The 15854-nt window shown below is 51.9% G+C and overlaps 2 protein-coding genes across 4 annotated transcripts; one reads left to right on the top strand and one right to left on the bottom strand.

Annotated features, from left to right (window-relative positions):
• Window positions 1-1024: 1024 nt before the first annotated feature.
• On the top strand, window positions 1025-8929 carry Ap1g2 (adaptor related protein complex 1 subunit gamma 2). The gene is made up of 22 exons (XM_077109137.1): window positions 1025-1082; window positions 1467-1671; window positions 2115-2239; window positions 2379-2520; window positions 2653-2749; window positions 2921-2997; window positions 3122-3217; window positions 3624-3704; window positions 4017-4115; window positions 4284-4339; window positions 4488-4601; window positions 4782-4922; window positions 5009-5063; window positions 5143-5265; window positions 6148-6237; window positions 6328-6455; window positions 6691-6795; window positions 7110-7236; window positions 7320-7455; window positions 8086-8249; window positions 8454-8552; window positions 8641-8929. The coding sequence occupies exons 2-22, from the start codon at window positions 1468-1470 to the stop codon at window positions 8740-8742; spliced, it is 2361 nt and encodes a 786-aa protein (XP_076965252.1). The 5' UTR covers window positions 1025-1082; window position 1467; the 3' UTR covers window positions 8743-8929.
• Window positions 5739-14519, bottom strand: Thtpa (thiamine triphosphatase). 3 transcript variants are annotated; one of them, XM_076850025.2, is made up of 4 exons: window positions 14472-14519; window positions 12693-12786; window positions 11314-11865; window positions 5739-9757 (listed from the first exon to the last, which is right to left on the bottom strand). In XM_076850025.2, exons 3-4 carry the CDS (start codon window positions 11858-11860, stop codon window positions 9648-9650), a joined length of 657 nt encoding a protein of 218 aa, XP_076706140.1. In that variant the 5' UTR covers window positions 11861-11865; window positions 12693-12786; window positions 14472-14519; the 3' UTR covers window positions 5739-9647. The 3 variants fall into 3 exon arrangements, with proteins under 3 accessions (XP_076706140.1, XP_076706139.1, XP_076706138.1); XM_076850024.2 differs by lacking the exons at window positions 12693-12786; window positions 14472-14519 and adding an exon at window positions 12242-12575; XM_076850023.2 differs by lacking the exons at window positions 12693-12786; window positions 14472-14519 and having other exon boundaries at window positions 11314-12575.
• Window positions 14520-15854: the final 1335 nt, after the last annotated feature.

The raw sequence follows: 15854 nt of genomic DNA, 5'->3' as shown, positions 1-15854 counted from the left end.
CTCTACCCTTCTGTGTTCCCCTAAAAGTTTATTTGGTTGGTCTGGACTCACTTGTGGCCTTTGATTAAATTCCTAAGGGGCCTAAAAGAAGACACTTCTACTGCAGAGTGCTAGAGGCATTTGAGCAAGGATACCACTCCCCAACTCTGACAGTTGTGGTGGGGGGAGGCACTTCTGGGGGATGGAAACAAAAGCTCACAGGGCAGTAGAAGCTGTGACAGTCTAGTAGGCCCCGTGGGTTTTGTCCCTTCCCCCATCACATCAGAATCTCCTGAAATGAGAAAACAACAGAAGGAGGGGATCCAAGGAAGCTGATCTCTCCCACACTTCCCAGGCAGGGCAGAGGTGGGAGTCAAATCCAGGGTGAGAGGTGGGTGGAGAGACCTGTTTGAGGTTGTGGCTGATCCCTGGTACTAGCTTTCCCCCTGGGGGTAGGAAGCCCTAGGAAGAGGGGAATGTGGGGTCCCCAGGGGATTTTTCTTCCCTCCCCTGCATGAGGCAGAGATAAGCTGCCTGCCAACCCCCCTCCCTTGAGAAATGGCCTTGCCCGGGAATGCCCACCACATATACCCTCTTCTTTTTTCTAGTCAAACTCTGTTTACTCCTTGGCCTGCCTCCCTCCTTCCTCCCCTCTCAACCTTTACTTCTGATTTCTATTTCATGGAATTTGGGATTGAAGTTATACAACAGTGCCGCCAACACCAAGTCTTGCAGGAAAAAAATACAAAGAAATTTAACAAAAAAAAAAATATATTAATAAAAAAGTTCAAAAAAGGGGGGGGATTGTCATCTCCTTTGGGGTGCGATGGCTGCAAACCCAAACTCTCTGAGGCTCTCCGGGTGGTGACAGGTAGAAGGAAGCCTCTTGGGGAACCGCGGCCCAGCTTACTGCCTAGCTGTCCTAGCTGGTAAGAGCTCCTTCCCCTACACTGCCGAGGTCAGAAGGCTCTCGGGCGGCCCAGGAGGGCGGGGTCCCGTAGTGGAGGCGGGGAGAGGGAAGGACCCGACCAGGCACCAACCCGGGTTCGGCCCTATACCAGGAAGCGTCTGGGGCGGAGAGGAGGACAATTGACTGAAGGCAGGTGAGGCTAGCGTCTTGGGGCGGGGAAGTTGAAGCCGCCAGAGATGGGAATGCGGGGAGGAATCTCGCGAAAAAACAACAGTGCAGGACCCTGAATGGAAAGGAATGGCATACCAGGTGGACTAGAAAAAGGGGAGATGGGCGGGGCTCTGGCGCATGCTCCGTAGGAACAGGTGCGGGGTGGGGCAGGGACGCATGCGTAGTAGGGAATCTCCTTAGGCGGCGCGATGGGGGTGGACTTTGGGGACCCAGGTGGGGAAAGGTAACTGCAGTAAGGTTTAGGATAGATGTAAGACCCAGGCCATTAGGATCTTGGAGCAGGGCAAACCTGGCTGCCGGCTAGAAAATATTAAAGACTTCCCCACTCCCGGGCTCTGCCCCCCAGGATGGTGGTGCCCTTGCTGAAGCTTCAGGACCTAATCGAGGAGATTCGCAGGGCCAAGACTCAGGCCCAGGAGCGGGAGGTGATCCAAAAGGAATGCGCCCACATCCGGGCCTCCTTCCGCGATGGGGACCCCCTGCAGAGGCACCGCCAGCTGGCCAAACTGCTCTATGTCCACATGTTGGGCTACCCTGCCCACTTTGGACAGGTATATCTGCCTCCAGAATTTGAAGAGGAAAGCTGTTGGGACAGGGTCGTGGATCTCTTCATTTATTTGTGCCCCGACTGTTTTCATTCTCTGGTTTCTGAATCATCTCACCATGCACTGGAAAAAACTTTTCCCATTACCCCATAGTCCTCAGCTGGGGTGAACCCTTCATTCTCTGGCCAACCCATTCAGGGCACCTCCTCTTCTTTTCTTCCAGCCTCCTCCACTCCTATGTTCTTTAATCTGCACACTAATGCCTGACCCTCCTAAGCCTCTTTGGTTGAAGAGAGGATGATGGGATATGATGCCCCAGAAGTTAATCTAATGATAAGAAAAACCCAGCTAAACATATAGATATGTGTGCCAATGGCAGAGAGGTGAAGGAGTAGCATGGAACTCTCTTGTTTCACCCCTGCCCTTCGGATCTGCCCTCTTCCCTGTAGATGGAGTGCCTGAAACTGATTGCATCCCCCAGATTCACAGACAAGAGGGTGGGCTACCTGGGGGCCATGCTTCTATTGGATGAGAGGCACGATGCCCACCTGCTCATTACCAACAGCATCAAGAAGTGAGAAGTTCTGGGGGAACTGCAAATCAGGGAGATGGGAGAGTGGGGAACTGGTAAATTCCAGGGGGCTGCCTGATGTAGTTACTGGGAAAGACTGGTTTCCTCAGAGGCTTGACTAATCATCCTCCCAACCCTGCAGTGACTTGAGTCAGGGGATTCAGCCGGTACAAGGCCTGGCTCTGTGCACTCTGAGCACCATGGGTTCTGCTGAGATGTGCCGGGACCTGGCCACTGAGGTGGAGAAGCTGCTCCTGCAGCCCAGCCCCTATGTGCGCAAGAAGGTGAGATGAAGAACTTAGCACTTGCCCCTTCAGAAACTGTCCCTCATCTGCCATGCAATAGAAGTGTGTGTGTGTGTGTGTAGATTCCATCCTCGTAGATACTTGCCTATCTGAGGCCCCTGACCTCCACAGGCTATTCTGACTGCGGTACACATGATCCGGAAGGTCCCTGAGCTCTCTGACATCTTCCTCCCACCTTGTGCCAAACTGCTTCATGAGCGCCACCATGGTAAGACCAAAAGGCTCCCCATCCTCTGTGTTTGGTCTGGCTATGAATGGAAATGAAAAACAGGAGAGAAACACCAGTTCATAGAACAATAGTAGTATATACACACAGACATGCTCACAGTAGATCCGCTTATGCCCTGGCCCACCATTCACTTCCCCACCCTGACCCCAGGCATCCTGCTGGGCACCATCACGCTGATCATGGAGCTCTGCGAACGAAGCCCTGCAGCCCTCAGGCATTTTCGTAAGGTGGGCTGGTGAAGGGGTAGGCCCTGGCCCTGACAAAGAGGGGCAGTGGGGGCAGAATGGGGCTAAAGCTGAGAGTACAAGGATAAGGACGGAATGCACAGACAACATTGTGCCCTCCCTCCAGGTCGTACCCCAGCTGGTACAGATCCTCCGGATGCTGGTGACAACAGGATACTCCACAGAGCACAGCATATCTGGAGTCAGCGACCCCTTCCTGCAGGTGGGCTGACCTTTCCCTCAAGTATCCCTGGAGGAAAGAAGGCTTAGCAGTGAGACTCCTGTAGTATACTCTGGCTTAGTCAGTGCCTTGGGCAAGAGGGTAGCAGACTGATTGCCCTGGTCATTCCAGGACAAAGACGGGGAGAGGATATGACTGAAGGTCGGAAATCCAGTTTGGTAATAACAACAACAACAAAAAGCCTGTCCTAAAATCCCTTGGCTTCATACACTTCTGATCCCCTCCCAGGGCCACGAGGACCTATGGAGGTGATGAAGGATGGGAGGCTCTAGGGTCTAACCAGATCCCTTACAATGAATGCTGTCCTCAGTGTTGGATTTTTCTCCTCAGTCCCATAAGTCCTTATCCTGTGAATCTTTCCATCTTTCAATCTTTAACCCAACCACAGGTCCAGATCCTTCGTCTGCTTCGGATCCTGGGCCGGAACCATGAGGAAAGCAGTGAGACCATGAATGACTTGCTAGCACAGGTGTGGGTTGGGGGGACATTGCTTAGGTATGTTGCTCTGGGATCTACTAGTCCTGGGCATCAGTCACAGGATTGCTCACCATGTAGCAGCTGTGTAATCACTCCTCTGTCCCCTCTAGCCAATGAACTACATGAAGGAGGGACATAGTATGTTGCAGTACTAATGTCCCAGTGCCCAAGCTGGCCCAGGCACATAGTGGGGTTTGGGAAACTTTGTTGGCTGGTTGAGGAATGGATGGATAGTAGAGAGCTTCCAGAGATCCTAGTGAGGAGAGAGGCCTTTGTGGATGTATCTCCTCTCCCATCCACTCAGGTAGCCACCAACACAGACACCAGTCGAAATGCAGGCAACGCGGTCCTATTTGAGACAGTGCTTACCATCATGGACATCCGCTCTGCAGCCGGCCTACGGGTATCTTCCCATATGCTCTCCCACTGTGGCCTACCCTCCACTCCCAGCCAGCCAGCAGGGCTCTGTTCACTGGCCTTTCCCCAACACCTGTCATCCTGTGTCATGTGGTCCCCACTCTTGAGTGAATAGGCTGCTACTGCCTGAGTGCCCACCCGCTTTCTCCCACAGGTTCTAGCTGTCAACATTCTTGGCCGCTTCCTGCTCAACAGTGATAAGAACATTAGGTAATGACTTATGTGTGGCTATACTCTGCCACTGGAGCCTGACCCTCTGTACTCTTCCCTCCAGAATCTCCTGATCCACTTACCTCTTACCCCTGTAAGGGCAAGGCTAATGGCCACAGCATGATAGGGCCTTTCCCACTCTGACCAGGTATGTAGCCCTGACGTCCTTACTACGCCTGGTGCAGTCTGATCACAGTGTTGTGCAGCGGCATCGGCCCACTGTGGTGGAATGTCTGCGAGAAACTGATGCCTCCCTCAGCCGGTGAGCATAAAGGGAACAAGAGGACAGGGTAGAGGATACAATGACTAGTGGCCAAGACCCAAACCAGCTCAGAGCAGCTGGAGTAAGAGGACTGTAGGAGCAGATCCTGGGGATGGGGCAGGCCAGAGGCATGGAGTTGGGTGATCTGGGCCACCTACATGGACCCTTTTCTCCTGCCAGGAGAGCCCTGGAACTGAGCCTGGCTCTGGTGAATAGCTCCAATGTGCGAGCCATGACACAGGAGTTGCAGGCCTTTCTGGAGTCCTGCCCCCTTGATTTACGGGCTGATTGTGCCTCAGGCATCCTGCTGGCCGCAGAGAGGTGAGGGGACAGGTTCCCAGAAATGGAGAGGGTACAGTCTGGGGAGGGACAGGGACAGTGCCAGGACTGATAAGCCATGTCCCTAGGCTTGCTCCAACCAAGCGATGGCACATAGACACCATCCTTCACGTGCTGATAACGGTGAGATGGGCTAGTTGGAGAGCTGGGCAGTAGTGGACAGAGTTAATCACACTGACTTGACAATGTCCACCCTTTCCAGGCAGGAGCCCATGTGCGGGATGATGCAGTGGCCAACCTGACGCAGTTGATTGGGGGTGCTCAGGAGCTACATGCCTACTCTGTGTGCCGACTCTATAGTGCCCTGGCAGAAGACATCTCCCAGGTGCCATTCCTACCTCCCCAAGCCCAGGGCTGCCTCCTATCTCTTTCTGGGCTTCCCTTCTTCACTGGACTCTGAACTGTTTTCCCCCTTAGGCTCACAGCTGTCTACTTAGTGCAGGAGATCCTTAAGAACAGAGCTTGCTGGGCTGGGGATGTGGCTCCAGTGGTAGCGCGCCCGCCTGGCATGCGTGCGGCCCGGATTCGATCCTCAGCACCACGTACAAGCAAAGATGTTGTGTCTGCCAAGTACTAAACAATAAATATTAAAAAATTCTCTCTCTCACTCTTTCTTTAAAAAAAAAAAAAAAGAACAGAGCTTGCCTTTTAGAACACCAGGGCTGCTGTTCTGGCCCTGGTACCTACTGGCTATGTAATCCCAGATGACTAATTTAACTTCCATTAGACTCCATGTACTCAGCTTTCTACCCTGCCTATCCCAGGGCTGTTTTTATAATCAAATGAGATAGATACAAGTTTTATGCATATATTATACTTTATTATTATTTCAAATGCTGAGTGCCAAAGGTGCCACCCAATATTAAACTGCCCCTTTGAATTTTCTTTTAGTTACACATGACAGTAGAATGCATTTTTATATATTCATGGCATAATCTCCATTTTCCTCTTTAGTAGGATGAGCAGAAACCATCACCCTGCTCTTCCTCAAGGGTGGGACCCTCTCACAGTTCCATCACGTGGTCAGGCCATGTACTTCTGAATCTGGGCCACCAGAGGGCAGTGGGAGCCCAGGCATCAGGACAGAAACTGCTCACAAATTTCCTTCCCTGCCCCACCATATTTGTGCTGCATAAGGGGATGTTTCAGAGTGTGGAAGAGAGGAGGGAACCCCAAACACTGACCTAGATATGATTCTCCCATACAGCAGCCACTGGTGCAAGTGGCAGCCTGGTGCATTGGAGAGTATGGGGACCTCCTGCTGGAGGGGAGCTGTGAAGAAGTAGAACCCCTTCAGGTAAGGCCTGCATGGTGGACACACTAATGATGGTCTTGTCAAGGGAGATAGGGTTAGATCCCAGGTCACTATTTGTACCCACACCTGAAGGTGGAAGAAGAGGAGGTGTTGGCACTCCTGGAAAAGGTGCTACAGTCCCAAATGTCCCTGCCAGCTACCAGAGGATATGCACTCACAGCCCTCATGAAGCTCAGCACCCGGCTTCGAGGGGACAACAAGTAAGAAGAGGTCTCAGCCCAGAGAAAAATGTCTCCTCACTTGCATACCATTTCTAAGCTCTCCAGATAGCTGCACTATCCCTCCCCACTCTTATCCCCCAATCTTGGGACTTGCTTTAGAGCTACATATCTTGGGTGTCTCCTCACTCTGTGGGACTGCTCCCTTCTCTGCCATATACTGAAGCAGAAGGGCAGGACAAATTGCCATTGCAACTCACACAACTCTGTGGCCCAGCCGCATCCGCCAGGTGGTGTCTATCTACGGGAGCTGCTTAGATGTGGAGCTGCAGCAGCGGGCTGTAGAATATAACACACTCTTCCGGAAGTATGACCACATGAGGTATGTCAAACATCAGCTCCAGTGTGGGACCCAGATCCCTGCCCTCTCCCAAATGCCCCCTTCTAGCCTCAAGGGTCTCATCCTCTCCTGTGTTGTTGTCCACTGCAAGAGCTTTCCACCCAGTTCATTGAAGCAAGCTGCCTCCTAACCCTCCCTGCTCATCTGAAAACCAGCAACAGTATGCCATCTTATCAGAAGGACACTTCTGATCCACTATGTGCCCAACATCTCCATGTTCTGAGCACTCTTTTTAGATGTCTCTTGTGAGAGGCAAAGGGTCTACCCAGAGAGACACCTACATTCCATCCTCTCAGGGCTGCCATCCTTGAGAAGATGCCTCTTGTGGAGCGAGGTGGCCCTCAGGTTGATGAGGAGGCAAAGGAAAGCAAAGAAGCAGTCCAGGTTTCAAAGGCAGCAGCCTCTGTCCCCACAGAGCCCCAGGTGAGGAGACTGGAAGCCTTGGGATGAGAAGGACTGGCTTGGGCTTCCATGCCAAGTTCTGACCCTTCTGCCCTTTCCCCTAGGCCTCAAAGCTCTTGGACCTGTTAGATCTCCTGGATGACACTTCTGAGGATGCCCAGCATCCTCCCCCTCTGGATCCATCCCCAGGAGGCACCTTAGTACACCTCCTTGACCTTCCCTGTGCATTGCCACCTCCAGGTAAGCCTCAGGAAAGAGTCTAGTCTTAGAGAAGGTAGGTGAGAATGTGCCATCTCTGCTTCTGTGCTGAGTGAAGCTCATAAACCCTTTCCCTCCTGTGTGCCCGTATCCTATCCCTTTTGGTAGGTAAAGGAGTTCACTCAGTCATGCCAGTCCTCTCCTGGCTGCAGTGTCTTCTTTGTTCTAGACTTCTAGCCCTGGCCAGCAGGGCCCTGCTTTCTCCCCACCCCATCTCATCCCACTTCCCCACTGGCCCCTCAAACCCTCCCGTCTTAAGCCTTGGCATTTCATGCTCTTTTTACACACAATTTATTTCCTTGGCACATCAAGTGACTGGCTTGGTTGGGGAAGGCACTCCAGCCTGAAATGTCAAATGCCTTTCCCTGCCACTACCATTTAAATTAGTTCTTCCCAGTTACTCTGGCTAATTTATTTCCCTCATAGTACCCATTCCATTATCTTGCTTATTTTCTCTGTTATTGTTTCTTTCCCTGTACTATACTGTCAGTTGTCCACTTGTCAAGCATCTTGGGCAGAACAGGGACAAGAGGTGCTCACTGATTTTTTTGTTGAATGAACGTGTTATCTCGAGCCTGCACACTGAGCTGCCTCTCTTTCCCTGCTATATAGCTCCCATTCCAAATCTCAAAGTGTTTGAGCGTGAGGGAGTACAGCTCAATCTGTCTTTCACTCGACCACCTGGATCCCCTGCTTTGCTTTTAGTCACCGTCACCACCACCAACTCCTCAGAGGGTGATGTCACCCACTTCATCTGCCAGGCAGCTGTGCCCAAGGTAAGTACCAGGATTCAGAGGTGGCCAAGGCACTCCAGGAAGGAGTAGAGGTGGGTGGGAGACAGGATGAGATGGGAAGGGAGTGACAGCAGAGACAGGTACCTGGGGAGTTGATGGGAAGAGGGTTTGGCACCACTGAGTGTGGAGGGGTTGCCTGAGCCTGGCCAGCTGCCTTACTGTGTTCTGCCCAAATCCCATGTTCAGAGTTTCCAGCTACAGCTGCAGGCCCCCAGTGGGAACACAGTTCCAGCTTGGGGCGGCCTTCCCATCACCCAGCTCTTCAGAATCCTCAATCCTAACAAGGTCAGTTCCAGGGCCCCATGGGTAAGAAAGACCTAGGAAAGGGAGAAGTCACAGGCACTAACTCTGGTCTCCACTCTCCCATTTCTAGGCCCCCTTGCGGCTAAAGCTGCGCCTGACCTACAACCACTTGGGCCAATCAGTGCAAGAGATCTTTGAGGTGAACAACTTGCCTGTGGAAACATGGCAATAACTCTTCATTCTGCCTGAAAAAATCCTGCATCCCAAAGCCTGTGGTCCTAGCAGTGGGGAACCAACTCTGAGGGCTACCAGCAGATGGCACCCTGGTTCTGCATTAATCACTGCAAAACTCTGGGTCTGCTCCCCTCCCCCACAAATAATGGCAGCCAAATAAAGCCCGAGGGGGGGCATAAAGCCATAATCTGGGTATGTTTGAGGTAGAAAAATATGTATAAATAACAGCAAGGGAAGAGGCTTCTCACACAGGAAGGGTCCCAGGAATCTTTCTGGGAACCTTGAGAATCAGTCTCAAGCACACTAGGGTTTTCTTCTGCCCCTCAAGGTTAGGGAGCAAATTTGCCCCTAAGCTGTCACAGGAAGCACTCTACTCTCTGGGCCAGAGCTGGACACAGTGGAAAAATCAAAGCAGAATTTCTGGATTTCTAACAGGAATTCCCAACCACTTCCCCACCCTGCTATTCCCCACACCCCAAAGCAGGGAAATCCCTGCAGCCTCCCCTCATCTCTAACTCAGCTGTAAGGCGGTTTCGGAGCCGCTGGCAGAATCAATGGCATCGACCAAGGGAGGGGGGGTGGCAAGGGATTTTCCTGTGCTTAACTACTGATCACGGCTAAGTGGAAATCCTATAAACACGAGCGGAAATCAATGGAGGCTGCTTAGCGGCCAGGGGAGAGGGGCGGCCCACAGATTGCATCTGACTGATGAGAGAGAGGAGGCAACCAGGGAGGGCTCAAGGAACAGGTTGTTGAGAACAGGGCGAAAGAACAGGCAGAGGTATAGGGAGAGGAGGTGGGAGGGAAAAGGCCCAGTGAGGCCAGGTGTGGCCCCTGCTGGACCAAGAGTTCCCTTTCTCTTCTAGGAAGTGACACCCCTAGCCCAGGCTGCTGTTGGGATGTTTAGTCCTCTGTGGAGCTGTTTACTTCTAGCAGGCGCCGATAGTCCTGAGGACGGAAATGCTGTAGGTACACGATGAGCTTGCCAGGTGCCCTCTCCTGTGCTGGCACACCTATAGACAAAGGACAGTGAGGAAAGAAGCAGACAGAACTGCCATACATGCTTTAACTTTCCTCCCTGACCACCCAGCCAGGACCCCCAAGTTGTTTTGAAGGTAGCACTGAGATTCTGATTGTCATCCAACTAGCTTCTTAATCTGCCCTCTACCTCACTGGACTCCAGAAGTGGGACCCAAGAGCCACTTCAGACTCAGGAATGCTGGGGAGCCACACATGAGCCTCTTCTCCAACCAGGGGAAATGGTGAAGAAGCACCCAGGTGCCATGAAGACAGAGGATCCTTCAATATGGACTCACTCTAGTTATTACCCCTGTCCCCCAATCAAGATGAAAACCCATCTAAGCAGGCAAAAGCTTGGTAATGAAGCACATACAGAGATTTACACATAGGAGAGAAACCAAAGGCTGTGGAAAGAAAAGGAAAAGAAGTTTTAGCTATGGGGTGGGATTCACATAGAATTCTCCCCTCTGGAGCTGGGGATATAGCTCAATACTGGAGTGCTTGCTTAGCATGCTCAAGGCCCTGGGTTCAATCCCCAGCAAACCAACTCCCTCCCTGCCCCCTCCAAAAAAGCAAGAATTCTCTCTAGAACTGCCACTGCCAGTTTCCATTGTTAGTGCCCAGCAGCATACTGAGCATACAGCAGGAAACAGGATGTATAGTTGCTAAGGAGGCTGAAACAGCATCCCAGGGCTGTCAGGCCCCATGGCGTGCACAACCCCAAACTAGTGGATGGGCTGTCTACTAAGAAACTGAGCATGGGAACAGAAAACCAAATCTGACCCAGACACAGTGGTACATGCCTATAATCCCAGCAGCTCCAGAGGCTGAGGCAGAAGGATCACAAGTTCAAAGCCAGCCTCAGTGAGTTCAAAGCCAGCCTCAGCAACTTAGCGAGGCCCTAAGCAACTCAGTGAGACCCTGTCTCTAAATAAAATATTTAAAAAAAAAAAAAAAAAAAAGAAACCAAATTTGCCAATGCTCCCCCAACCATCTCTCATAAATGCAATGTTCTTGCTTTTCACTGAAAGCCAAGACGTTGAATTAAATGAACTCTAAGAAACCATAAAAACAAAAGGACATCTGATCCCCAGCATGGGCAAAAAAAAAAAAAAAAGATTAGGGGAAAGAAGGGTTAAAGCAGAGAACTGACAAATAGAACTGAAAGAAATTTGGCAGAGGAATGAGACAGAATGGCTGGGATGAAGAATAGAGACTTATGAAAGGCTTAAATCCAAGTCAGACAGCAACTGTAAAAGAGAAAACTTGATAGAACTGTAGGCAAAACTGGGTCCTCTAGAAAATTGCTAAAATAATTACTGTTAAAGAAATAATCCAGAGACCCTCCCCCATTATATAGTCCAACTCCCACCAACTACTCTTGGTCACAGCCCGTGCTCCAGAAAAGGAAAATGTGGCTTAGTGGTGAGTGCTTGCCTAACATGATTAGGAGGAGGCCCTAGGCTCAATCCCAGCACTGCAAAAAGATTAAAAAGCCAGGAAAGGAAAGCTGGGATCAGGAAAACACAGAAGGTCCTGTCCCCCTCACCGAGCATGCTGCTGAGGCTATTGATCTTCTTTAGAGCAGTTGGTACTTCAGCCTCCTCCTGTACCAGGGCCTCTACTTCACCCACAGCATAGCCAAAGTCCGCTGTATCCAGGTCCACCTTAAGCACCGGCTCCTCTTCATTGACTCCAGGGAATACCAGCTTCCAGGAACTCCGTTTAGTCACAAAACTAGCTACTTCCTGCAGCCCTAGTGGACCCAGCACAGCAGCCATACTTCCATCCCCCAGACCCTTAGCTCCCAGCACCTCACAGAGCTGGGCCACAACTGCAGGTTCAGATGTAAGTTCCTTGTACTCCGTGTGGGGTCCCGAGATACCTGATGCTCCAGGGCATTTGAGCTCCCATCCACTACCCTCTCGTTGTCGCAGCCAGTGGTTAGACCGCATCAGGCTCAGCTCAGGGGTGTCATAGTAGGTGTCTCGGAAGGTGATCTGGTGCTCTAGGATGCCCCCCAACTCCTGCAGTCGTTCCTCTATGCCAGGCCCTGGAATGAACTTTCGCTCCACCTCAATCAAGCCCTGGGCCATGCTATCTGCAAGGATCATTTGCAACAAACATTTTCTTAGCGCCCAAAGGTGTTCAGCCTGCTGGGCAACGGCTAAGCAGAGACTCTAGCTCTGGATGAATTTACTGAGACGCATACAGACTCGCAGATCTTTGCCTCAGCGATACAGGGCTCTGTCTGCGAGATTTTAAACGTTCTGCTACAGTGATTGGTCTCCAGTTAAATCCATTCCACTACTGATGACGTTCTCAACCCAAAGATGTCCCTAGAAAGCAGGTCATGCAGCAAATTTCGTCTTAACACCCCACAGTACAACTTGCTACCCTAGGAGGCCAGGAGCTGCTACCTGGGATGACCTGCCATTTGCAGCCACAGCACCCGCCGGCTTTGCCTCGGGTCTCACCTCAAACCCAAAGGTCTCACTCTCGCAGGACCAGGAGATGGGGGGAGGGAGTCCACACCACACCCGCGAGGAATGCCGGGAGGAGTCCCAGGTCTCGGACCTCAGCCCAGCTCAACTGCGTGACAGGAGAGTACGAGCACCAGCAGCCATATTAGGACCATGGTAGCAGTGCCGAGGGCAGACCGGCCCGAGAGACCTGTTAGGTTATGGGCGATCGCGACTCCCGTTAGAGCAGAGGAGCGAGACCGTCCCCAGGCGCCCTGCAGCGTAACATCTATGCCTCCTGGCGTCCGGGGGGTCGACAGGGGTCCCAGGCCTCTGGTTGAGCGTGGCTTCCTGAGCCCGGTGGATGATGGGAGATGTAGTTCGGGGGAGGGGGGGATCTTCGCCATTTCGCCCCACCCATTGCTATAGTGACCTGAAAGCTGCAATTAGTGCTCTGGGGACTTACCTAAAGCTGAACTGGGGTTGCAGCTCTGTGGGGGAGTCGTGGGCAATGAACTTGAGACTGCACTCTCCAACCCCTCCCGAACTAGGTAGTGGGCCTGAAACACAAGTCACTCACTCAGACGCTGTCTGGCACATATTTAACTATTATGGTGGCTATTTACTGCAGGCCAGTGGCAATGGGCTGAGAAGAAGGAAAGGCAATTAAGTCCAATGTAGCTCTTCTGGAGTTTTGGAGGGGATCAAACACATTCTGGTAAGAATGTTAAGAGTACAAGTGAGCAAAAGACTTTCTGTTAGAGGAGAAAGTGAAATTTTGAATGAACTACAGATGTGGGATTTCAACGGGTAAAACCTAGGTGGAGACCTAACATGAGCAAAGACCCAGATACTGAAAAGTACCTGGCCTGTATGAGAATAAAGATGGGGCTGGAAATACAATTGAGGGGCAAGTTGGAAAAGCCCTTGAGTGAGTGCCAGACTGACGAGTCTGTCAATTCCAGCAGACCCTGAGCAAGTTTTGTTAGGAGTAGGAAAAATATTCAATGTTCAGTTAAAATAAAAGACATATGGAGGAGAGATGACCCTCTGGCTGCTTTAGAAGACTCTATAGAGAAAATGCCTCCTTGCTCCCTCTGAGAGTTTATATTATCTATAAACTTTGTATCTTACTATCTGGGTGAGGATATTGTCAACTCCTAGGCTTGCTTCTGAAATTATTGAAAAAAGTGCCAGGTTCTCCAGACACATACATATCCCTTGTATGTGTCTGGAAACACAAGTGAAGTAAAACAGTGGCAAAACCTGGGATGTCTTGGATGTATCCTTACCCCTACCCCATGTCAAGCACCACTGGACTGGGAGGGCCTGCATTTCCTTCTTCCTTTGCAGTCCCCGCCCCCCTCCCTCAAAGTTTTGTTGACCCAGGAAGAAGTCCTAGTATTTTTATGTTTAATGTCCACCCCAATGGGGTAGAGGCAGCAGCTTAATGGAATGGAAAGCCTAGATTTCAGCGACAGACCTGGAGTTGACTGAGTTTCACTTTCTAGATGGTTGGCCTTGGACAGGCTACTGTACCTAAGACTCTGCTTTTTTACTGATAAATTGTGAACTGCCTCACAATTATATGAGGATTCAGTAACAAACTGTCATTTGGTAGAAACCCAAAATCTAGTTTTTTTCTCCCCCACCCACCCCAGAACTTCAGGAGGTTTTACTTTGTTGTTGTTGTTATTTAAAACTAGGTTTTAGTATCCAGTGTGATCTCTGGAACAAGACTACTGAGGTTTAACCCTGCTGCTGTTGGTTTTTGACCATGCAACCGTGGGCTGGTTTAATCGTGCCTTAATTTTGTCACCTGTAAAAGGAATTAAAGTATCTGACTTATACAGTTGTATCAAATAAACTAATATATGTAAAAGTGATTAGAACTGTCCCTAGATACTCAATAAATGTGAAATTATTGTTACTACGATATAGTGGGCTTATGAGCAGATAAAACCGAACCTCCCCTCCCCAATTCAAAGGACTGTGTGACCGCAGGGAGGAAGCAGAAACTCAGAGACTTCAGAGTAATTGCTGTGAGAGAAGGTTTTCAATCGGAAAGAAGGGGAGATAAGGAAGCAAGAAGAAGGGAGTGAAAAAAGAAAGACTTCCGGGCAGCTCTGGCAAGCTAAACGCCACAGCTTGTTCTAGAGCTGATGTGAAACAAAACAACAAAACACATTCATGTTTTCTGTAGGCAAAAGGAAGAGGAGGGACAGGAAAGAGTTTAGGGACATACCCTCTTGCAGGAGGGAGGACCTGGCGCCAGAGTCAAGGAGGCGACAGGATGGACTGGCTGGCCCCATCGAGCCCGCCCCTGGGCAGGGTAGGGTTCCAGCGTCTAAGGAGGAGTGCGGACACTGCGCATGCGGGTTGGAGGGCGGAGGCGACGGACCACAAGTCCCGGCATGCGCTGCGGCGGGCGGGCCGCTGCACCTGCTCAGTGGGGCCGCCCCGGGCGCCTGGGTATTGATTATTCCATTGTGTGGGACGCTTCGGCTCCAGCCAGTGAATGAGGCGGAGGAGTGAGGGCGAGGAGGAGGAGGGCGAGGAGGAGGAGGAGGAGGAGGAGGAGGAGGGCGAGGAGGAGGAGGAGGAGGCAGGGAGCGAGCGAGTGCCCAGGGTGAATCAATGGAAACCCCCTCACGAAGCCGGGAAAACACTTCAGCCGCAGCCAAATAGCATTGATTATTTTCCTTCACTTCCCTCACCGCCGTGAATTTATTTATTTATTTTTTCCATCTCCGTCCCCGACGCCCCGGAGCGAGCGCTGGAGGGAGGGAGGAGGAGGGGAAAAAAAAGGAATCAACACATCGGAGAAGTCCCTTCCAAGAGCCGCCCCCTCCCCTCCCCGCCTCGCGCTGCTCGGCGGCCGTGGTTCGACTCCCGTCCCTGCTTCCAGCTGAGGTGTAAGTGCATCGATTTCCGATGCTGCTGGGTTGGTTTTTTTTTCTCCTCTCCCTCTCGCTCTTCTTCCCTTCCTTGCTCTTTGGAAGCTCGAGACGAGGGGAGAGGAGGCGTTCGGAGACTGCCGCTGGAGGGACGGAGAGGGATGGGAAGGGGCTGGGGGAGGGGACACGGACGGACTGACAGCCAGAGCGCGGGGAGAAGGGGAGCCGGGGTGTGGGAGAGAGGGCGTATGTAGGGAGAGAAATATGTAGGGGGTGGAGGGAGAGAATGGGGAGGGAGAAGCAGGGGCCAGCGGGACAGACGGAGGGTAACGAAAGCCTAGACGGACCGCGCCGAGCTGTACGGGGAGCGGGGTTCCCGGAGGGAAGGGGAGGCCGGGTGAGTTCGAGGGCTCAGAGCTGTCAGCCTGGAGGGGCCTGGGTCTCGGCGGCCCCCCGCCGGCTGAGGGATTGGGGAGGAACCGCGGCGGGAGGGCTGATGGATGGGTTAGCGCGCTAGGGTGCAAGATGGGAGGGACGTCTTCGTTTTGCCTGAAGTTGAGCACCCCCCCCCTCTTCTCTTTGAAAAGGTGTGAGTAGGTGAGGGGAAGCCTCACTGCCCCATTGAAGATGAAGCGTGTCTGTCCTGTTACCCCTGCCCCACATCAGCTCTTGTCTACCCCTGTCTGAGTAGCCCTATCATTTTGGAGCACTGGGCCATGCTTCAGCTGTGC

The sequence above is a fragment of the Callospermophilus lateralis genome, chromosome 3 (genome assembly GCF_048772815.1).
Source record: "Callospermophilus lateralis isolate mCalLat2 chromosome 3, mCalLat2.hap1, whole genome shotgun sequence".
In the NCBI taxonomy this organism is placed as follows: domain Eukaryota; kingdom Metazoa; phylum Chordata; class Mammalia; order Rodentia; family Sciuridae; genus Callospermophilus; species Callospermophilus lateralis.
This window is presented reverse-complemented; position numbering and strand designations above follow the sequence as displayed.

Bases quoted from the DNA above. Each gene is read 5' to 3' on its own strand.
- Ap1g2 (XM_077109137.1), top strand. From the start codon at position 1,468: ATGGTGGTGCCCTTGCTGAAGCTTCAGGACCTAATCGAGGAGATTCGC. The intron at 5,064-5,142 runs GTGAGATGGGCT...CACCCTTTCCAG, and splicing joins TCCTTCACGTGCTGATAACG to GCAGGAGCCCATGTGCGGGA. The intron at 7,237-7,319 runs GTGAGGAGACTG...CCTTTCCCCTAG, and splicing joins CTGTCCCCACAGAGCCCCAG to GCCTCAAAGCTCTTGGACCT.
- Thtpa (XM_076850023.2), bottom strand. From the start codon at position 11,878: ATGATCCTTGCAGATAGCATGGCCCAGGGCTTGATTGAGGTGGAGCGA. The intron at 9,758-11,313 runs GTGAGGGGGACA...CTTTGTCTATAG, and splicing joins TAGCCTCAGCAGCATGCTCG to GTGTGCCAGCACAGGAGAGG.